Genomic DNA, 18,680 nt, shown 5'->3' on the forward strand with positions numbered 1-18,680 from the left:
TTTTTTCTCACACTGTAAATTGTTTATTTACCAAGCATAGAAACAAAGCATCTCTTTTACTGGTTTGAATTTATTATCATGCTGAGTTGACAAAGGCTATTAAAAAATGAAAGCTCAGCTATATTCTTCATTAAGTTGGTTTAGGGAGTGACCAACTTGGCCTAATGATAACTTCTAGTCTTAAGACTAGCAGTCTTTTAGAATTGGGGAATGACTGAACGAGTTGTGGTATGTGATTGTGATGGAATATTATTGTGCTATAAGAAATGACAAACAGGATGATTTCAGAAAAACCCGGAAAGACTTCCATGAGCTGATACAAAGTGAAGTGAGAAGAATCAGGATAGCATTGCACATACTAACAGCAATATTGTATGATAAAGAATTATGAATGATTTAGCTAGCCTCAGTAATGTAGTGAGCCAAGGCAATTCCAAAGGACTGATGATGAAACGTGCCATCCTTCTCCAGAGAAAGAACTGATCTGAAAACTGTCTGAAAACAGACTGAAGCATATTATTTTCACTTTTTCTCTCTCCTGTGCTTCTCCTTCATTCCCTTCCTCCCTCCCTCCTTTCCTTCCTTCCTCTTTTCTCTCTCTCTCTCTCTTTCTCTCTCTCTCTCTCTCTCTCTCTCTCTCTCTCTCTCTCTCTCTCTCTCTCTCTCTCTCTCTCTCATACAACATAACTGGAGGAGAATCGAATAGGGGGAGAAATAGAATTTGGACCTTAAAAAATTTTTTTAAATGTTAAAATTGTTTTAACATGTAGTTGGGAAAAATAAAATATTATTTAAAAAGACAACCTAGTTTTAGAAAAGTGTGGAGAGAAGAAGCCATGAAGTCATGAGTTTCAATTATACTGTTGTATTTAGGTTCTAAAATATTTTTGCGTTTTCCAGTAAATAGTGTGAGTAACTATATTTTGGCATTTATCAAGTACCTACTCTATGCCACTATGCTGAATGCTGGGGATACAGAGAAAGGAAAAAGAAAAAAAGTCTTTGTTCTTGAGGAGCTCATAGTCTAGTGAGTGAGACAACATTTAAATAACTAAGTTATATACAGAATGAATTGGGAATAATTTGGAGGGGAAAACACAAAAATGAAGGAGAACTAGGAGAGGCCTTTTGTGAAGGTAGGACTTCAGCTGAGACTTGTAGGAAGTAGGGAATCTAGGAGGTGGAAACAAGGAGGTAGAGCATTTTGGACATGGGGGATAGTCATTGAAAGTAAAGGAAGTGAGGAGATATGTCTTGTGTGTGAGCAATAGCTAGGAGGTTATTTCAGAGTATATGGTGCTGATGGTAGGTAAAAGGTGTAAAAAGTCTAGAAAGGTAGGGAGGGATCAGGTTATGAAGGACCTTAAAAATCAAATGGAAGAATTTCTGTTTTTTTTTCCAAATTTGGCCACAGTATTGCTAGCAGTTTCTCTTTTCGGGTCTCTTTCAGGAGGTGATCTGTGGATTCTTTCAATATTTATTTTTGCCCTCTGGTTCTAGAATATCAGGACAGTTTTCCTTGATAATTTCATGAAAAATAATGTCTAGGTTATTTTTTTGATCATGGCATTCAGGTAGTCCCATAATTTTTAAATTTTCTCTCCTGGATCTCTTTTCTAGGTCAGTTGTTTTTCCAGTGAGATGTTTCACATTATCTTCTATTTTTTAATTCTTTTGGTTTTGTTTTGTGATTTCTTGGTTTCTTATATGGTCATTAGCTTCTCTCAGCTCCACTCTCATTTTTAAACACTATTTTCTTCAGTGAACTTTTGAACCTCTTTTTTTGTTTGGCTGATTCTGCTTTTTAAAGCCTTCTTCTCCACATTGGCTTTTTGGCCCTGTTTTTCCAATTGAGTTAGCCTATTTTTAAAGGTGTTATTTTCTTCAGCATTTTTTGGATCTCCTTTAGTAAGCTGCTGACTTAGTTTTCAAGCTCTTCCATGACCTGAGCCTAGTGCATATTTATTTTGGAAGTACTGAATGCAGAATGCTTGACTTCCTCTGACAGTATGCATTGTTCTTCCTCCTCTGAAAGGATGGAAGAAAATACCTGTTCACCAAGAAAGTAACCTTCTATGGTCTTATTTTTTTCCCCTTTTTTTGGCATTTCCCCAGCCAGTTATTTGACTTCTGAATCCTTTGTCAAGAAGAGGATCCTAGTGCTCCTCCCCACCTCAGGACAGTGCTCAGGGCTGAGGGTCAGATCAGCTGCTCATTTCCCCCAAGAGTTTTAGGTGGGGGCAGGGCTGCCACTCAGGGCTGAGGTTCAGATCAGGTGCTCAATTTCCCCAGGGGCTTTAAGCCCCAGGATGGAAGCTGCTGCCTGACTTGGCCACTCCCAGGCAGTGCTGCCTCCCTGCTGCTGCTGCCACTGTCTGGGGCCCATGCTGGGGAGGGACCAGCACAAAATATTCTGCTCCAACCTTTACCCTGTGTGTATGCCCCTGTTTCAAATGTGTTTCACATCAGCGATATATTGTTGGGATTATGGTTTTTAATCCATTCTGCTATCCATCTCTGTTTTATGGGAGAGTTCATCCCATTCACATTCACAGTTATGATTACTACCTGCGTCTTTCCCACTATCCCCTTTCCTCTTGTTTATGCTTTTAGTGCTCTCTTCTCCTTTCCCCTCCACAGAGTTTTAATGTTTGACCACTGCCTCCCTCAGTCTTCCCTCCCTTCTTTCAACTCCCTCCCTTTTAATCCTCTTCTCCTTACTTTTAGCTTTCCCTCTCTTTTCTTTTCCCTTTCCTCTCCTACTGCCTATAGAGCTAATTGTATTTCTATACTTAACTGAATTTGTTGTACCCTATTTGAATCCAATCAGATGAGAGTACCTCTCAAACAATGCTCATCTCCCTCCCCTCTTTCCTTCTACTGTAATATATTTTTGTGTCTCTTCCTGTGGTGAAATTTATTTTTTCTGCCTCCTTTTCACATCTCCCATTGCAACTCCTTTGCACCCATAAATCACTTTTGTTATCATCACATCATTTAATTTATACCCACTCACTCTATCTATGTATATCTCTTTCATATTTCATAATAATAATAAGTATATAATTCTCAAGATTAACATGTATTATCTTCCCTTATAGGGATATAAACAGTTTGCCCATATTGTGGAACAACTTTTTTTTTCCCCCCAGTTTACCTTTTTTATGCCTCTCTTGAGACCTGTGTTTGAAGATCAAATTTTCTATTGAGTTCTGGCCTTTACATCAGGAAGGTCTGGAAATCCCTTATTTCATAAATGTCCATCTCCTTGCCTGAAATATTATGCTCAACCTTACTGGGTAATTGATCCTTGGTTGTAGTCCCATCTCCTTTGCCTTATGGAATATCGTTTTCCAATTCCTTTGGTCTTTTAATGTGGAAGCTGCAAGGTCCTGTGTGATCCTGACTGTAGCTCGTCGATATTTGAATGGTTTCTTTCTGTCTGCCTGCAGTATTTTCTCCTTCACTTGATACTTCTGCAATTTGGCAATGATATTTCTTGATATTTTTAGTTTGGGGTCCCTTTCAGGAGGTGAACAGTGGATTATTTCGATGAGTATTTTGCCTTCTGAGTCTAGGACTTCTGGGCAATTTTCCTTGATGATTTCTTGGATGATATTATTCTGGCTCTTTTTTTTCATCATGGCTTTCTGGTACACCAATAGTCCTTAGATTTTTCTCTGCTGCCTCTGTTTTCCAGATCAGTTGATTTATAATTAGATATTTTACATTTTCTTCTATCTTTTCATTCTTTAGATTCTGTTTGACTGATTCTTGATGTCTCATAGATTCATTAGCTTCTCCTTCCAGATTCTAGTTTTTTGTCAAATTGTTTTCTTCAGTTAGGCTTTGCATCTCCTTTTCCATCTGTCTAATTATTCCTTTCAAGGAATTATTTTCTCCAGTTGGTTTTTGTACTTTCTTTTCCATTTGTCCAATTTTCCTTTTTAAGGAGCTGTTCTCTTCAGTGAATTCTTTTTTCCTATTTTTAAAGTCATTGGTCAGTTTTTCTTCTATTCCTCTAATTTGGGTTTTAAAATTCTTCCTGAGCTCTTCCAAGAAGGCTTTTTGTGCTTCAGACCAGTTCATATTCCTCTCTAAAGTTTCAGATGGGAGTACAGTCTCAATGCTGACCTCTTTGTTATTTGTGTTTTGGTTCTTGTCCCCATAGAAAGATTCTATGGTCTTTTCTTTTCTGCTTTGCTTCTTACTCATGAGCATGACCCTTTTCCTGGCTTTTAAAGTAAATCTCTGCATCTGTGGCACAGGGAGCTCTGTCCCACCATTCTTGTGCCTAAAACTTGAGACTCTGTGTGTTGTGGCCTCTGGTTCTTTCAGCTTGAAACTAAAATGCTGCAGTTTACCTGCTGCTAAGCTGGCTGGTGTTGGAAAGCAGAGGCCAGGTGAAGTCTCTTTGGGTTTTCCCCACAGTTACCCTGGAGCTACCTCATTAAGCATGGGGGAAGGGTGGTCTGGATACAGAGGCTTCTTTGCTGAGCTAGAGCATAGGCAAGCTCAGCTGAATGTGCTAGTGTCTTCCTGATTGCAGTGGGGCAGTGAGGCAAGCATACAGTCCTGGTGTTGGCAGTTGCTGGCTTCTTCCCCCTGGAGCTCAGGATCTTCTCCTGGTTTGTTGAATTGGGACTGTCTGGGACAGCTCTGATCCTTCACTGGTCCCACTTTGGTCACAGCAAGAGGAACCCTCCTTAGTGAGCTTTCTAACCTCTCAGACTGAGTCTGTTTACCCCTTCTGCTGCTTGCACTGTTCTAGAGTTTTTCCCAGGGAGATAGTCTCTGGGCTCCTCAAGATCAACAAGGGGAGGGACATAGCAATTACCTATAATTAACTTTCTACATTTCTCTAGACCATTGTGTTTTTATTTCAAAGTTTTTCCATGGTTCTTTTTTTATTAGGAATATCAATTTTTTATTCTACTACATGTGCATTTTCCCATTTAGGGTGATATTAAGGTTTTCAAGGGAAGTTATTCTTAGTTGTAACACATTGTTTTTTTACTTTAGAAACATTTTTTTAAAGCAAGATACTTATGGATCTATGTGCTTTTCTATGATGAAGTTGTAAAACTGTGATTTTTTAATGAGGTCTCTGCAGCCCCCCGCCCTTCTATGTACTGCACCAGTGACATTTTGTAAGGGAGAACCTCATAATCACTATCTAAGACAAAAGTTTCTTATTGTTCTTGTCTACTAGGATTCCTCTTCCAATTCGCAATAATAATAGATAGCATTTATAGTGTCTACTGTGTGGTAGGCCTTTTATAAATATTATCTCATTTGATGCTCATGATAATGCTGAGGTAGGTGCTATTATCATCCCTATTTTACAAATGAAGAAACTGAGGCAAGCAGAAATTAGGTAACTTTTTCAGTATTGGTTAAGATATCTGAGGCTGGATTTGAACACAAGTCTTCTTATCTCCAGGTCTAGTACTTTGTCTGTTGAGACACCTAGAGATCTGAGACCAGTTGTATAGTTCTTTTCAGTGATGTACAGGAAGACATTGATACATAGTCTTCACTCAGGTTCTTTGTCTTTCTGGGGAACAGTGAGATAAGATTCACACTGTGCAGTCTGGACTTTAGTTGGTTCAGTGTTACAGGAACTTCATATGTAGAGAGAAGAGAATCAGGCTTTCAAAACTGTTTCTGAAAACTATTGAATCAACAGATCCTGGAAGTGGTTATTATTTACTTTTGATTTTTTTTAATTACCCTTTTATTTCTCTTAAACTGCAAGAGTATACCAAAGCCCCAGTTAGATTACCAAAAAATGGGCCATAATAATGATTTTATTGGTTGGTGCTTCAGGTTGTGGCAGAGGCTATTTTTAAGATCTCATTTAAGAGGGAGGATCTTAATATGTGTAAGAAGAATATGTAAATGTGGAGGAAGGAGTGGGAGGAGTAGATATCACATGATCCTCATTCTTATATGAATTAAATAAAGGATTTCTCTAAAATGACTGGATAACTGTTGTTACCACCCATCCTTTACAAATTCACTTAAGTATTTCCATTTCTAATTCAGTGTCTGTGATTCCTAATTGAGAACTAGAGACAGCCTTTTGGACTGCTGATCATTATTTCAGCTTAGAGGTGGAGAAGGGGGATCTTTCTCAGTGAGCTTTAGTTCTGGCTTCATTCTTCAAAGCAGCACAATCCAGTGGAGAAAGCACTGGTCTTGGCATCAGAAGACCTGAGTTCAATTCCCATTTCTTCTGCTTACTAAATGTACGGCCTGGGGTGAATCACTTCAAATATCTAAGATACAAATACTTATAGTACTTTTATATTGTGGATTATTTTAAGGAAAACACTTTTGTAAAGTTCAATGGAAAAGTAAAACATTATCAATCACATTATTAATCATTTTATATTAATGTAAACTATATTAATATAGTAATCATAATCTAGTCCCCTTCTACTATTCTAACTTTCTTAGACTTTCTACCCCACTATGTACTCTTTGATCCAGTGACATTAACCTCCTGGCTGTTCCATGAAACAAGACACTCCATCTCTTGGCCTAATGTATTCTCTCTGGCTGTCCCCCATACCTGGATCATTCTCCCTCCTCCACTCCAACTACTTATCTCCCTGGCTTTTTTTAAGTCCCAATTAAAATCCCACCTTCTCCTGGAAGCTTGCCCAACACCTCTTGATTCCTGTGCCTTCCCTCTGTTAATTATTTCCTATTTATCCTGTATAGGGCTCACTTTGATTGCATGTTGTCTCCCGCATTAGATTGTAAGCTCCTTGAGGGGAAGGAATGTCTTTTGTCACTTTTTTTGTAACCTAGCACACAGTAGGCATTTAATAAATGTTTTTTGATTGATCATTCAACATTTGAAGTCTTACTTGGGGATCATGGTAGCTATGTATCACTGACAGATCTTCTCCAATTAGGTGATTTTCCATTTGCCTGGCCAATTTCTCCCTCTTCCCTCTGCCCCATAAAGAAACTGCACTAATTCTCCACTAGTCCCAATGAGTCATCATCAACCTTTTTCAAACTTAAGGTCTTAGTAGAAATTGTTGTATATCAATGTACATATATTCTTGTACTTGTATTATTTTGTGTATTATTGGGCATTATGTGTATTATTTGTGTATTATTTAGGAGTTACCCCAGCAACGTTAGCCTGTACTTCCACTGGACTGGTTCAATATACTGATATAATCAAGCTATATCTTTCCTCAGAAAACTTGGTAAGTTATATTCATAGCCTATATATTAACTTTTCTTCATCATGTTTTTGGATGTATGTTTGTTTTTTGTTTTAATTTTAATTTTTGTACTTTCTTTTTTAAAAATTATTTTTTAGTTTTTAACATTCACTTCCAAAGATTTAGAGTTCCAAATTTTCTCCTCATGTCTCCCCTCCACCCATCCCAAGACTGTATGTATTCTAATTACCCCTTCCCCCAATCTGCCCTCCCTTCTATCACATCCCTTCCTTCTCTTATTCCCATTCCCTCTATTTTCTTGTAGGGCAAGATAGATTTCTATACTCCATTGTCTGTATGTCTTACTTCCTACTTGCATGTAAAAACACTTTTTAACATTCATTTTTAAATCATTGAGTTCCAACTTCTCTTCCTCCCCACCCATCCCCATTGAGAAGGCAAGAAATTTGATATAGGTTATACATGGGATATGATCAATAGTGTGATGCCCTCTTACACAAATTAGCTTATTTTAAGCTTGGAGGTTAATATAATGTCCACAAATATCCACCTGGTTCCCTACTTTTGACTGTAGGAAGTTTGTATTAGATGAAAAGTTTTGAGTTGATTTTACTACTCTGAGCACTCAGGAAAATTCCCAGTACAGATAGAGTTTAGGATCATTGCTTAATCTTACATTCAAATTGCTCTCCTAGTTAATCTCATTATTGTTGAGACAAAATTTGAGTTTACTGGGAGCAGTTGAGTAATGAAACAACAGATTATTATATTACTGTCTTTGGATAGAGAGGAATTAGGAAAAGGAAGTTAGGAAAATAGCTGACCTTTTCATGGTATTTCTTTCAGAGGAAGCCTTCCTCTCCAAGAGGGTGTATGGAGCCAATGATTCTTGTTAATATCTTCCTCCTCTGCCATAATTGAATACTCTGCTCTAAGAATGCCCAAAATACTATGCTTGCTCCAGTCTCTCCAATCCAGGCATTCAGAATCTCTTTCTGTGATTCTGTGATAGTTTCTTTTTAAAAATACACTGCTAAGCACATGGCCTGGTCTCATACAATGACTTTGTTATTTCAAGGAGGTGTATAGACTCACACTCAGTTTTGATTGTTTGGTTTAAACAAAAAATGTTCTCCTCTAGTTAAGCCTAGATAGGGGTGGTTTCAATGCAGACTTTGTAATGGCATTATATTCTATTTGGATACATTCTATATTTTCAGAGTTGGGAAGAGATGATTCTAAATGAATGAATGAATGAATGAATGAATGAATGAATGAATGAATGCCTCTCCAATTACCACTCTACATATCCAAGTAACCATTTTATAGGAGTACTGAAAACTAAATGGGCCATTGGGTTGATGTAGTTTTGTTTTTATAATATCTGTTTTATTGAAAGCTGATCCTTCTCTGATCCAAAATGTGGTTGTACACAGGTGTAAACATAGTCTAATGTCATTTTATCATTGTCAGAGAAATTGGAAATAGTCTTCTATTCTGTCTCCTGCTATCCTAATCCTTATTTATAGATTGAGATGAGTCTCCCATCTATCCCTCCTCTACTTTGATATTTTGATTTCCCCCCCAAAGGTTGTGAGATGTTTTTTCTTATATGGATCGAAAGTTAAGGAAAATGCAGAAAAAACCATAAGGCTGCTCAGTTCAAGAGGAATCACTCCCAGTATAACAGTTAAAAACAGTACTTACACTGGTATTTTTCACTTTAATTTCTCAAAGGTAATTTTATTCTATATTTTATCTCTAGCAGTGATACCTAACACAACATATGTGATTTCTTTCCATTAGCAACTTTATTTTTGTAAAGGAAATATTTTTAGTGTTTTAGTTAGTGGATACTGAAAAAAAAGATGAACTGGATCAGTCATTCTAGAAATATCAAGCAGTTATACAACATATTGTTGAGGATACAGAATGAATCAGTTACAAAATAGAATCAGTTTTATTTTCTCAGATGTCAACATCATTCCATTCTGATATTGTTAAGTGAGATATTTTGTTTAGTAATTTCTTTATTTTTTTTCTTCCTTTGTCTCTGAGGTAAGTTCATAAGTTGTTCCCTTGTAAAATTTTGGTTCTATCTTCATATCAAGGAAACCTGTTATCTCTATACCACTAGCTGTCCTTGCAATGATGCATGTGGACACAACTAACCAGCTTTCTCTAGTTACAAGGGAGAAAATCCTCATCCCTTCCACCAATAGAAGTTGGATCACTTAATCCTGTGTCATGCCTATGTGTTGGTCTATTTTTATCCACTTTCTCTAAAATTTAAGAAGTCTTGAAAACCTGGGAATTTTTTGGCTTGCTGAGGAGCTGAAGACCCCATTTATTGGTAACTGCTAGTCTTACCAATAAATTGAACATGATCAGAACTTTGTTGCCTCAGTTCACCTTCATTTCAGTTGGGTCAACTGATGAGCTTTCAACCAGGAGTTCGTGGGGTGGCCTCTCTGAGAAAATTCATGAGAGTACTATGGTGATGTTTTCATAAAGAGCCTTCTTTGTAAGAGGCTACCTTGAAGATCAGATTCCTTCTCAGTTTCAAACAACTTCAGCAAAGGTAAAGGCTGCTGTTGGGAAAGCTGCAACTTTGCTTGTTTGTCTTAGTGTTGTTTTTGCATTCATTTCAACTATTTGGCAGGAAATGACTATACAACCCAGGAAATTTCTCTCAGGACATAAAGCATGCATTGTTAGCACCTCTTCAGGGCAAGAATAGATTGGGGAAACCTTGGAAACAGGGTTTTTTTCCTAATTGGAAAAGGAAGGTGCATACCAACTACACCCCTTCAGGGAAGCCATTAGATGGTCCTTGGAGAATTTTCTTCAAAGGGAGCCCCAGTTCAAGTCAGAGGGATATTTTCCATTCAAAAAGGGGTTAGGGAAGCCTGGAAACAGAAATTTCATTCCCAATTCAAAAGAAGGTAACTAAAAATAGGGAAAAATTGGCCTAAGGCATATAAGAAAAGCCCCAAATCTGTCCTGAAAAGGGACTTCCACTTGTGCACACCACAAGTGTTCCTGTGTTTGTCTTGTCATGTTATCTGTGTTTTGCATGTCAGACTAGCTTTTTTTGCAGGTTTGGTCAGCCAAAGGAGAAGGAGTGAAAACTTTTTTCTTCATAAAGAAAGTCTCTCTCTGTCTTTTAACTCTGGCCAAGTTGGAAGGCAGATAAGAGACACAGATAAGAAGGAATCTTTGTTCCCAGTCTGCAGAAATTTATGGCATCATAAACCAGAGACTAATTTTGTGACTGAAATGTAATTTCCAAATGTTTCCAAAATGTGGATTTCCAAAATATGGTTTCAATGTTTTTTATAAATGCTGAAATATTTTAGTGAGTTTTGAGGTAATACTCTGTAGAATTTGTTTTAAGAACAAATAAAAAATCAAAGTTACATGGAAACAATACTTAGATCTTTTATCACTCTTTCTTTGGAAAGTGACAGATTTATAGTTTTAGTGCTATGGAAGAAAGTGAATTCACTGATTAGAGAAATTAAATAATAGATTTTGCAGTTTGCAGTTTAAATTTATTTAACACTTAAGAACTTCCCATTACTAGCTCTTTTCTAGAAGCTTGTTTGAATCAGGGAGCAACTAAAAAGTAAGGGAAATTAAGTTTCAAAAGATGTTTTCCTATTACCTCTGTATTATTATTCTGTAAATGATGTTAACAGAACACAATTATTTAGATAAACTAGAAGCAAGGTTATCAAAAGAAATCGCCTAAGACAACGTGTTTTAAGCTCTTAAGAACCCTAAAAGCAACACTATTGCAATTAACTGGGCTTGTATAAGAAATTTTTTTGTGTTACATTACAAAGAAGAAATTCAGTGGAGATTGGTTCTATAGATAGTTTTGGAAATGATTGAGAAATAAGGATGAAAGGAATTAAGCAAGGAAATAAGGGAAGTATTAAATCAGAATATGAAAGAAACAAGACAGGTGAAGTTTTAGAAGGATATAAAAAGAAAGGAAGAGAGAAAGTTTAAGTAAGTAAGGATAAGAAAAACTGGGTAGAAATTTTTCCCCCAATTTATTTATTTATTTTTAATTTTAAACATTTATTTCCACAAAACTTTGAGTTCCAAATTTTCTCCCCATCTCTCCCCTCCTCCCACCCGAAAACACCATGCATTCTGATTACCCCTTCTCCCAATCTACTCTCCCTTCTATCACACCCCTCCCTTCCCTCATCTCCATCTCCTCTATTTTCTTGTAGGACAAGACAGATTTTTATATCCCAGTATCTGTATCTCTTATTTCCCAGTTACATGTGAAAACAATTCTCAACATTTGTTCCTAAAATTTTGAGTTCCAACCTCTCTCCCTTCCTCCCTCCCCACCCATCCCCACTGAGAAGGAAAGCAATTCAATATAGGCTATATATGTGTAGTTTTACAAATGACTTCCATAACAGTTATGTTGCAAAAGACTGCCTATATTTTCCTCCATCCTATCCTGACCCCCATTTTTTCTCCTCTCTATTTTGACTTTATCCCTCCCCAAGTGTTTACTTCTAATTAGCCCCTTCCTCTCAATTGTCCTCCCTTCTATCATCCCCTCACCCTCTTTCTCCCCTACTTTCCTGCAGAGTAAGATAGATTTTCATATCAAATTGAGTGTGCATGTTATTCCCTCCTTAAGCCAAATGTAATGAGAGTAAGCTTCACTTTTCCCCCTCTATTCTTCCCCTTTTCTCCTACATTAAAAAAGCTTTTCCTTGCCTTTTTTATGAGAGATAATTTGCCCCATTCCATTTTTCCCTTTCTCGTCCCAATATATTCCTCTTTCACCCCTTAATTATTTATTTACATATCATCCCTTCCTATTCAACTCACCCTGTGCTCTCTATATCTGTCTGCCTTCCTTCCTCCCTCCCTCCCTCCCTCTCTCTCTCTCTCTCTCTCTCTCTCTCTCTCTCTCTCTCTCTGTCTCTCTGTCTCTGTCTCTGTCTCTGTCTCTCTCTCTCTTTCTCTTTCTCTCTCTCTCTCTCTCTCTCTCTCTCTCTCTCTCTCTCTCTCTCTCTCTCTCTCTCTCTCTCTCTTCCTCTCCCTCTGCATGTGTGTGTATAATCCTTCCAACTGAGAAAAGTTTCAAGAGTTACAAATATTATCTTTCCATGTATGAATGTAAACAGTTCAAATTTATGAGTTCCTTAAGGCTTCTCTTTCCTGTTTATCTTTTCATGTTTCTTTTGATTCTTGTATTTGAAAGCTGAGTTTTCTATTCAGCCCTGTTCTTTTCAACAAGAATGCTTGGAAGTCCTATTTCTTTGAAATTCCATTTTTCCCCCTGAAGTATTATACTTAGTTTTTCTGGATAGGTGATTCTTGGTTTTACTTCTATCTCCTTTGCCCTCTGGAATATCATATTTCAAGCCCTTCAATCACTTAGTGTAGAAGCTGCTAAATCCTGTGTTATCCTGATCATATTTCCACAATACCTGAATTGTTTCCTTCTGGCTGCTTGTAATATTTTCTCTTTGACCCAGCAACTCTGGAATTTGGCTACAATATTCCTAGGAGTTTTCCTTTTGGGATCTCTTTCAGAAGGTGATCGGTGGATTCTTTCCATTTCTATTTTACCCTCTGATTCTAGAATATCAGGGCAATTTTCCTTGATAATTTCTTGGAAGATGATGTTTAGGCTCTTTTTTAGACCATGACTTTCAGTAGACCACTAATTTTTAAATAATCTCTCTTGCATCTTTTTTCCAGGTCAATTATTTTTCCAATGAGATATTTCACATTATCTTCTATTTTTTTCATTCTTTTGGTTTTATTTAATAATTTCTTGGTTTCTCATAAAGTCATTAGCTTCCACCTGCTCCATTCTAATTTTTAAAGAATTATTTTCTTCAGTGAGCTTTTGAACCTCCTTTTCCATTGTCCAATTCTGCTTTTTAAGCAATCTTCTCCTCATTGGCTTTTTGGACTTCTTTTGGATTTGAGATAGTCTATGTTTTAAGGCATTATTTTCTTCAGTATTTTTTTGGGTTGCCTTTAGCAAGTTCTTTCATGGTATTCTTGCATCACTTATTTTTCTTCCCAATTTTTCCTCCACCCCTTTTACTTGGTTTTCAAAATCCTTTTTGAGCTCTTACATGGCCTGAGACCATTGTGTATTTATTTTGGAGGTTTTGGATGCAGAAGCCTTGACTTTTATGTCTCCGTCTGATGGTATGCTTTGTTCTTCCTAATCTGAAAGGATGGAAGAAAATACCTTTTCACCAAGAAAGTAACCTGCTATAGTCTTATTTCTCCCCTCCCCACTTTTGGGGCATTTTCCTAGTGAGTTACTTGATTTTGAGGCCTTTGTTTAGTGGAGGGTACACCCTAAGGACCTGGAAGTTCTCAGTTCCTCCAAGGTGGCACAGTCAAGGGAGAGGAGCTTTTTTCTCTCCTGACCTGTTTTCTGGTCTGTGAGTAAACACAAGCACCCTTCTTTGCCAAGGATCTGCAAGTAGGATTCTATCTTCACTGCCACCATCAGCTCCACCATACCAGCACCAGTGCTCCTACTTATCTCAGGACCACCACTAAGGCCTGAGACCCAGATCAGATGCTTGATTTTCCCTAAGGTCTTTAGACTGAGGGCTCCAAAAGTGGATTCTGCTGCTGCCCTGGGACTGGGACCAGACTGCACTCCTCTCTCACCTAGGTGAAATGGATTTCTTACTGACCTTTGAAACTGTCTTTGGTGTTTGAGGATTGAGAAATCTGGGAACCACAGCTGCTACCCCTGATTCTGTGCCCTCAAGTCTGTTCCAGTCCTGTCCTTGCTATGTGGTGCCACCAAGGCTGGGCTGCACTCTGCTCCTAGCCTGATACAATAGACCTTTCCTGCTGGCCTTTCAGGCTGTCTTCAGCTGGAAATCTCTTTCACTCTGTCATTTTGTGGCTTCTGCTGCTCTAGAATTTGTTTAAAGTCATTTTTTTTAAAAGGTATTTTATGGGCTATGGGGGGAGAGCTAGAGCAGGTCTGTCTTTCTACTCTGCCATCTTGGCTCTGCCCCCCCATATAGACTTTCTTGAAATAAAATTTTATTCCTCCATATTTTGGATCCTCATATTCTGCTATGCATATAAAATGCTTTTTCTTACTTTGTATTTAAGTTTATGCTATTTTTTTCATTTCTCTACTTTGTATTTGTATTTTTGTATTTGAGTCTAAAATTTAAAGAAAAAGATAAAAGAAAGAAAACCAAAAAAGCCTCAGAGACAAGTGAGAGAGTGGAGGCTAGATTGTGAGCACAAAACCTCTTGATTTGGTTTTTTGAGGTGGTGATTTAAAAGTAAGTAAAGAGAAAGCTATGGGGACCTATGGGTGACACCAAAAGTCTTTGAAACTGAGGTAATTTAGCAGTATTCTTCAAATTTGTAAGTCCTGTCAACTGATGATTCATGAAAATTATTTTTGAGATTTCAAGTATTACCTTTAGTGATTAAAAATCTAGATTTGAGGGGGCAGAGTCAAGATGGTGTAGTAGAAGAATGGACCTGTAGAAGATCTCTCCCCACAGCCCATACAATACCTGTAAAAATTACTCTAAACAAATTCTAGAGCAGCAGAAGCCATAAAACGACAGAGTAAAAGAGATTTCCAGCCCAAGACAGGCTGGAAGGCTGAAATGAAAGGTCTGTTGCACTGGGCTTGGAGTGTAGCACAGCCTTAGGTGTGCAGTGTGGCAGGTTCAGGACTGGAGCCAACTTCAGGACACTGAGTCACATGTAGCATCTGTGGTTCCCAGATCCCTACAAAAGCCAAAGACAGCTTCATAGGTCAGTGAGAAAGCTCTTTCTCCTGAGTGAGAAAGGGAGCAGAGTCCTGCTCTAGCACTGTCAACAGGTGGCCCCAGGTGGCACAATGGCCATTTTTGGAACCCCTGGCCTAAAAACCCTGGCGGAACTGAGTAGCTGATCTGGATCTTAGGCCTGATCAGTGGTTCTGGGGTGAGAAGTACTGGTTAGTAGAGCCAGTGGAGGCTCTGGAGACAGAATTCTACTCACAGATCCTGGACAGAAAAGCTTGTAACTGCTTCCAGACCAGAGCATAGGCCAGGAGAGGAGTAAACCACTCTTCCCTGACTGGGTCACTTTGGAGGAACTGAGAGCTTACAGGTCCCTCAAGCATACCCTCCTCTTGACAAAGGACTTAAATATCAAGTAACTGGCTGAAAAAATGCCCAAAAAAGGGAAAAATAAATTTATAGAAGGTTATTTTATTGGTGACCAGGTATTTTCTTCCATTCTTTCGGTTGAGGAAGAACAATGTTTACCATCAGAGGAAGACATAAAAGTCAAGGCTTCTGCATCCAAAACCCCCAAAATAAGTATGCAAGGGTCTCAGGTCATGGAAGAGCTCAAAAAGGATTTTGAAAATCAAGTAAGAGAGGTGGAGAAAAACTGGGAAGAGAAATGAGAGTGATGAAAGAAAATCATGAAAGCAAGTCAACAGCTTGCTAAAGGAGACCAAAAATGTTGAAGAATATAACACTTTAAAAAATAGACTAACCCAAATGACAAAAGAGGTCCAAAAAGCCAATGAGGAGAATGCTTTAAAAAGCAGAATTAGCCAAAAGGAAAAAGAGGTTCAAAATCTCACTGAAGGTAATAATTCTTTAAAAATGAGGATGGAGCAGATGGAAGCTAACAACTGTATGAGAAACTAAAAAATCACAAAACAAATCCAAAAGATGAAAAAATAGGATGCAATGTTCAATATCTCACTGGAAAAATAATTGACCTGGAAAATAGATCCAGGAGAGACAATTTAAAAATTATGGGACTACTTGAAAGCCATGATCCAAAAAAGAGCCTAGACATCATGTTTCTTGAAATTATCGAGGAAAATTGCCCTGATATTCTAGAACAGGAGAGCAAAATAAATGTTGAAAGAATCCACAGATCACCTCCTGAAAGACATCCAAAAAGAGAAACTCATAGGAACATTGTAGCCAAATACAGAGTTCCCAGGTCAAGGAGAAAATATTGCAAGCAGCTAGGAAGAAACAATTCAAGTATTGTGGAAGTACAATCAGGATAACACAAGATCTAGCAGCTTCTACATTAAGGGATGGAAGGGCGTGGAATATGATATTCCAGAAGTCAAAGGAACTAGGACTAAAACCAAGAATCACTTACCCAGCAAAACTGAGTATAATACTTCAAGGGAAAAAATGCTCTTTCAATGAAATAGAGGACTTTCAAGCATTCTTGATGAAAAGACCAGAGCTAAAAAGAAAATTTGACCTTCAAATACAAGAATCAAGAGGAGCATGAAAAGGTAAACAGCAAAGAGAAATCATAAGGGACTTACTAAAGTTGAACTATTTACATTCCAACATGGAAAGACAATATTTGTATCTCTTGAAATTTTTTTCAGTATCTGGGTAGTTGGTAGGTTTACACATACACACACACACACACACACACACACATAGCACAAGGTGAATTGAGTAGGATGGGATCATCTCTTTAAAAAATGAATTTAAGTGGTGAAGGAGAAATATCTTGGGAGGAGAAAGAGAGAAATGGAATGGGGCAAATTGTCTCTCAAAAAAGAAGCAAATAAAAGACTTTTCAGTATAGGGAAAAATAGGGGAGGTGAGAGAAAAAACACGAAGCTTACTCTCATCACATTTGACTAAAGGAGGGAATAAAATGCACACTCATTTTGGCATGAAAACCTATCTTACAATACAGGAAAGTGGGGGAGAAGGGGATAAGTCAGGTGGGTGGGATGATGGAAGGGAGAGCAATGGGAGGAGGGAGCAATTAGAAGTCAACACTCTTGGGGAGGGACAGGATCCAAAGAGAGAATAGAAGCAATGGGGGGCAGGATAGGATGGAGGGAAATATAGTTAGTCTTACACAACATGACTATTATGGAAGTCATTTGCAAAACTACACACATGTGGCCTATATTGAATTGCTTGCCTTCCCAAAGGGAATGGGTGGGGAGGGAGGGATGAAGAGAAGTTAGAACTCAAAGTTTTAGGAACAGCTGTTGAACATTGTTCTTGCAACTAGGAAATAAGAAATAAAGGTAGAGGAGTAGAGAAAGTTATCTCGTCCTACAGGACAAAATAGTTTTATTTTTAACTATTGTTGAAACAAGAGAGAAATAATAATAACAGCCTTTAGCCCTAAGCTGTGATTAATGAAACTTGCTGTATGAGATAAAAAAATCTCTTGGGATTATCATTTGATATTGCTTTGAGTTTTTGAATTCAGGTATAAATGTCAGAATTATTATTGTCAGTAATTCACTATTCAAGGGAAATGCCTTATGCTGCAGTCTAAACAACTAGTATAGGGAGATGTCAGTGTCTGGTAAAGTTGAGGGAATGACCTCAATGTGGTCAAAGGTAAGATCATCTTGACTCAGCTTCCCCATTGTGTTAGTTCCTTTTTGAACAGGAGTGTTTTCCTCTTGGTTAGTTCTAAGGCTGGATATGGTACTCTGTGAACAATGTGTAGCTTTTCTATATGTTTTTTATATGTCTGGCTTTTCTAAATTGGCTGTTCTAATGACTCCTGAATTTAAACAGAACTAAGGATGCTTTATTTTATCATACCTATGTTGAACCATTTTGTACCTTTAGGCTTAGGCTTGAAGGACCAGTGTTGATGCTGTTACAACCATGTCCCTGCTTTTTCCTTTTGTAGCAAATCTCTCTAACCATGACAGGTAAAGTTGTAATTTTTTTTAATACAATGAATCTTCTTGCTGTAATACTGCAGCATCCCTGCACTACTATAATAGGATACAAGTACGAAAATTCTCATGGTTTTCAATCTGAATTGATAGCCAAATCCGTATCCTAAGCAACTAAGTAAATACATTTTTGGGCTTATTAGTAGTTATATATTTGTCATTAAGGTCTGGTCCTTGAAATATCTTACTACTCCAGAATGATGTGAAGATAACATCCTTCTAGGGGGAGAATTAAGACAAAGATGCAAAAAAAATTTTCTAAGACAAAGATGTAAATTTTTTTAAAAATTCAAATGGAGTATCAGGAGTTCAAGAATGCCTCCCTTGTCCAGTGTCCATTTCTTGATAAAACTTTGAGAAAATAGGAACAGACCATTTTCTCTAAGAACTAGAATGTATATAATTGACTTCCAAATGTTTTTAATGGGATAATAAGTTTTTAAAATTGGATTAAGGATTTTATGTATAAAATTCCATTAATAATTGTGAAGATGGTGAAAATATTTTATCTGTTTGACAATTTTAAGAAACAGAAGGATCCATTTTACAAGTCAGACCCTCATAAATTCTTGTTAAAATTTTTCCTTCTGCCTATTGATAGCAGTTCCATATGAGGTAGAGTGTTTAGATAAAGGTAATGGGGCAAGTGAACTATAACTTCTGAAGTTCTTTGAAGTTTTCAGTGAATTATAGGTTCCTAATTTGATATTCTTCTTATATCATTA

At 37.5% G+C, this 18,680-nt stretch overlaps 1 protein-coding gene across 2 annotated transcripts in view; it reads left to right on the forward strand.

The window, feature by feature from the left end:
- The window catches only part of LOC140513412 (cation channel sperm-associated auxiliary subunit beta-like), a 257,769-nt gene that overhangs the window by 33,483 nt on the left and 205,606 nt on the right, over positions 1–18,680 (forward strand). The window contains exons 3-4 of one of the 2 annotated variants that reach the window (XM_072623090.1): positions 7,141–7,229; positions 8,799–8,945. In XM_072623090.1, the coding sequence (XP_072479191.1) occupies positions 7,141–7,229; positions 8,799–8,945 (236 nt within the window). The remainder of the gene's footprint in view (positions 1–7,140; positions 7,230–8,798; positions 8,946–18,680) is intronic. The other variant, XM_072623091.1, reaches the window with a different exon arrangement.

This window comes from Notamacropus eugenii, chromosome 7, assembly GCF_028372415.1.
Source record: "Notamacropus eugenii isolate mMacEug1 chromosome 7, mMacEug1.pri_v2, whole genome shotgun sequence".
In the NCBI taxonomy this organism is placed as follows: Eukaryota; Metazoa; Chordata; class Mammalia; order Diprotodontia; family Macropodidae; genus Notamacropus; species Notamacropus eugenii.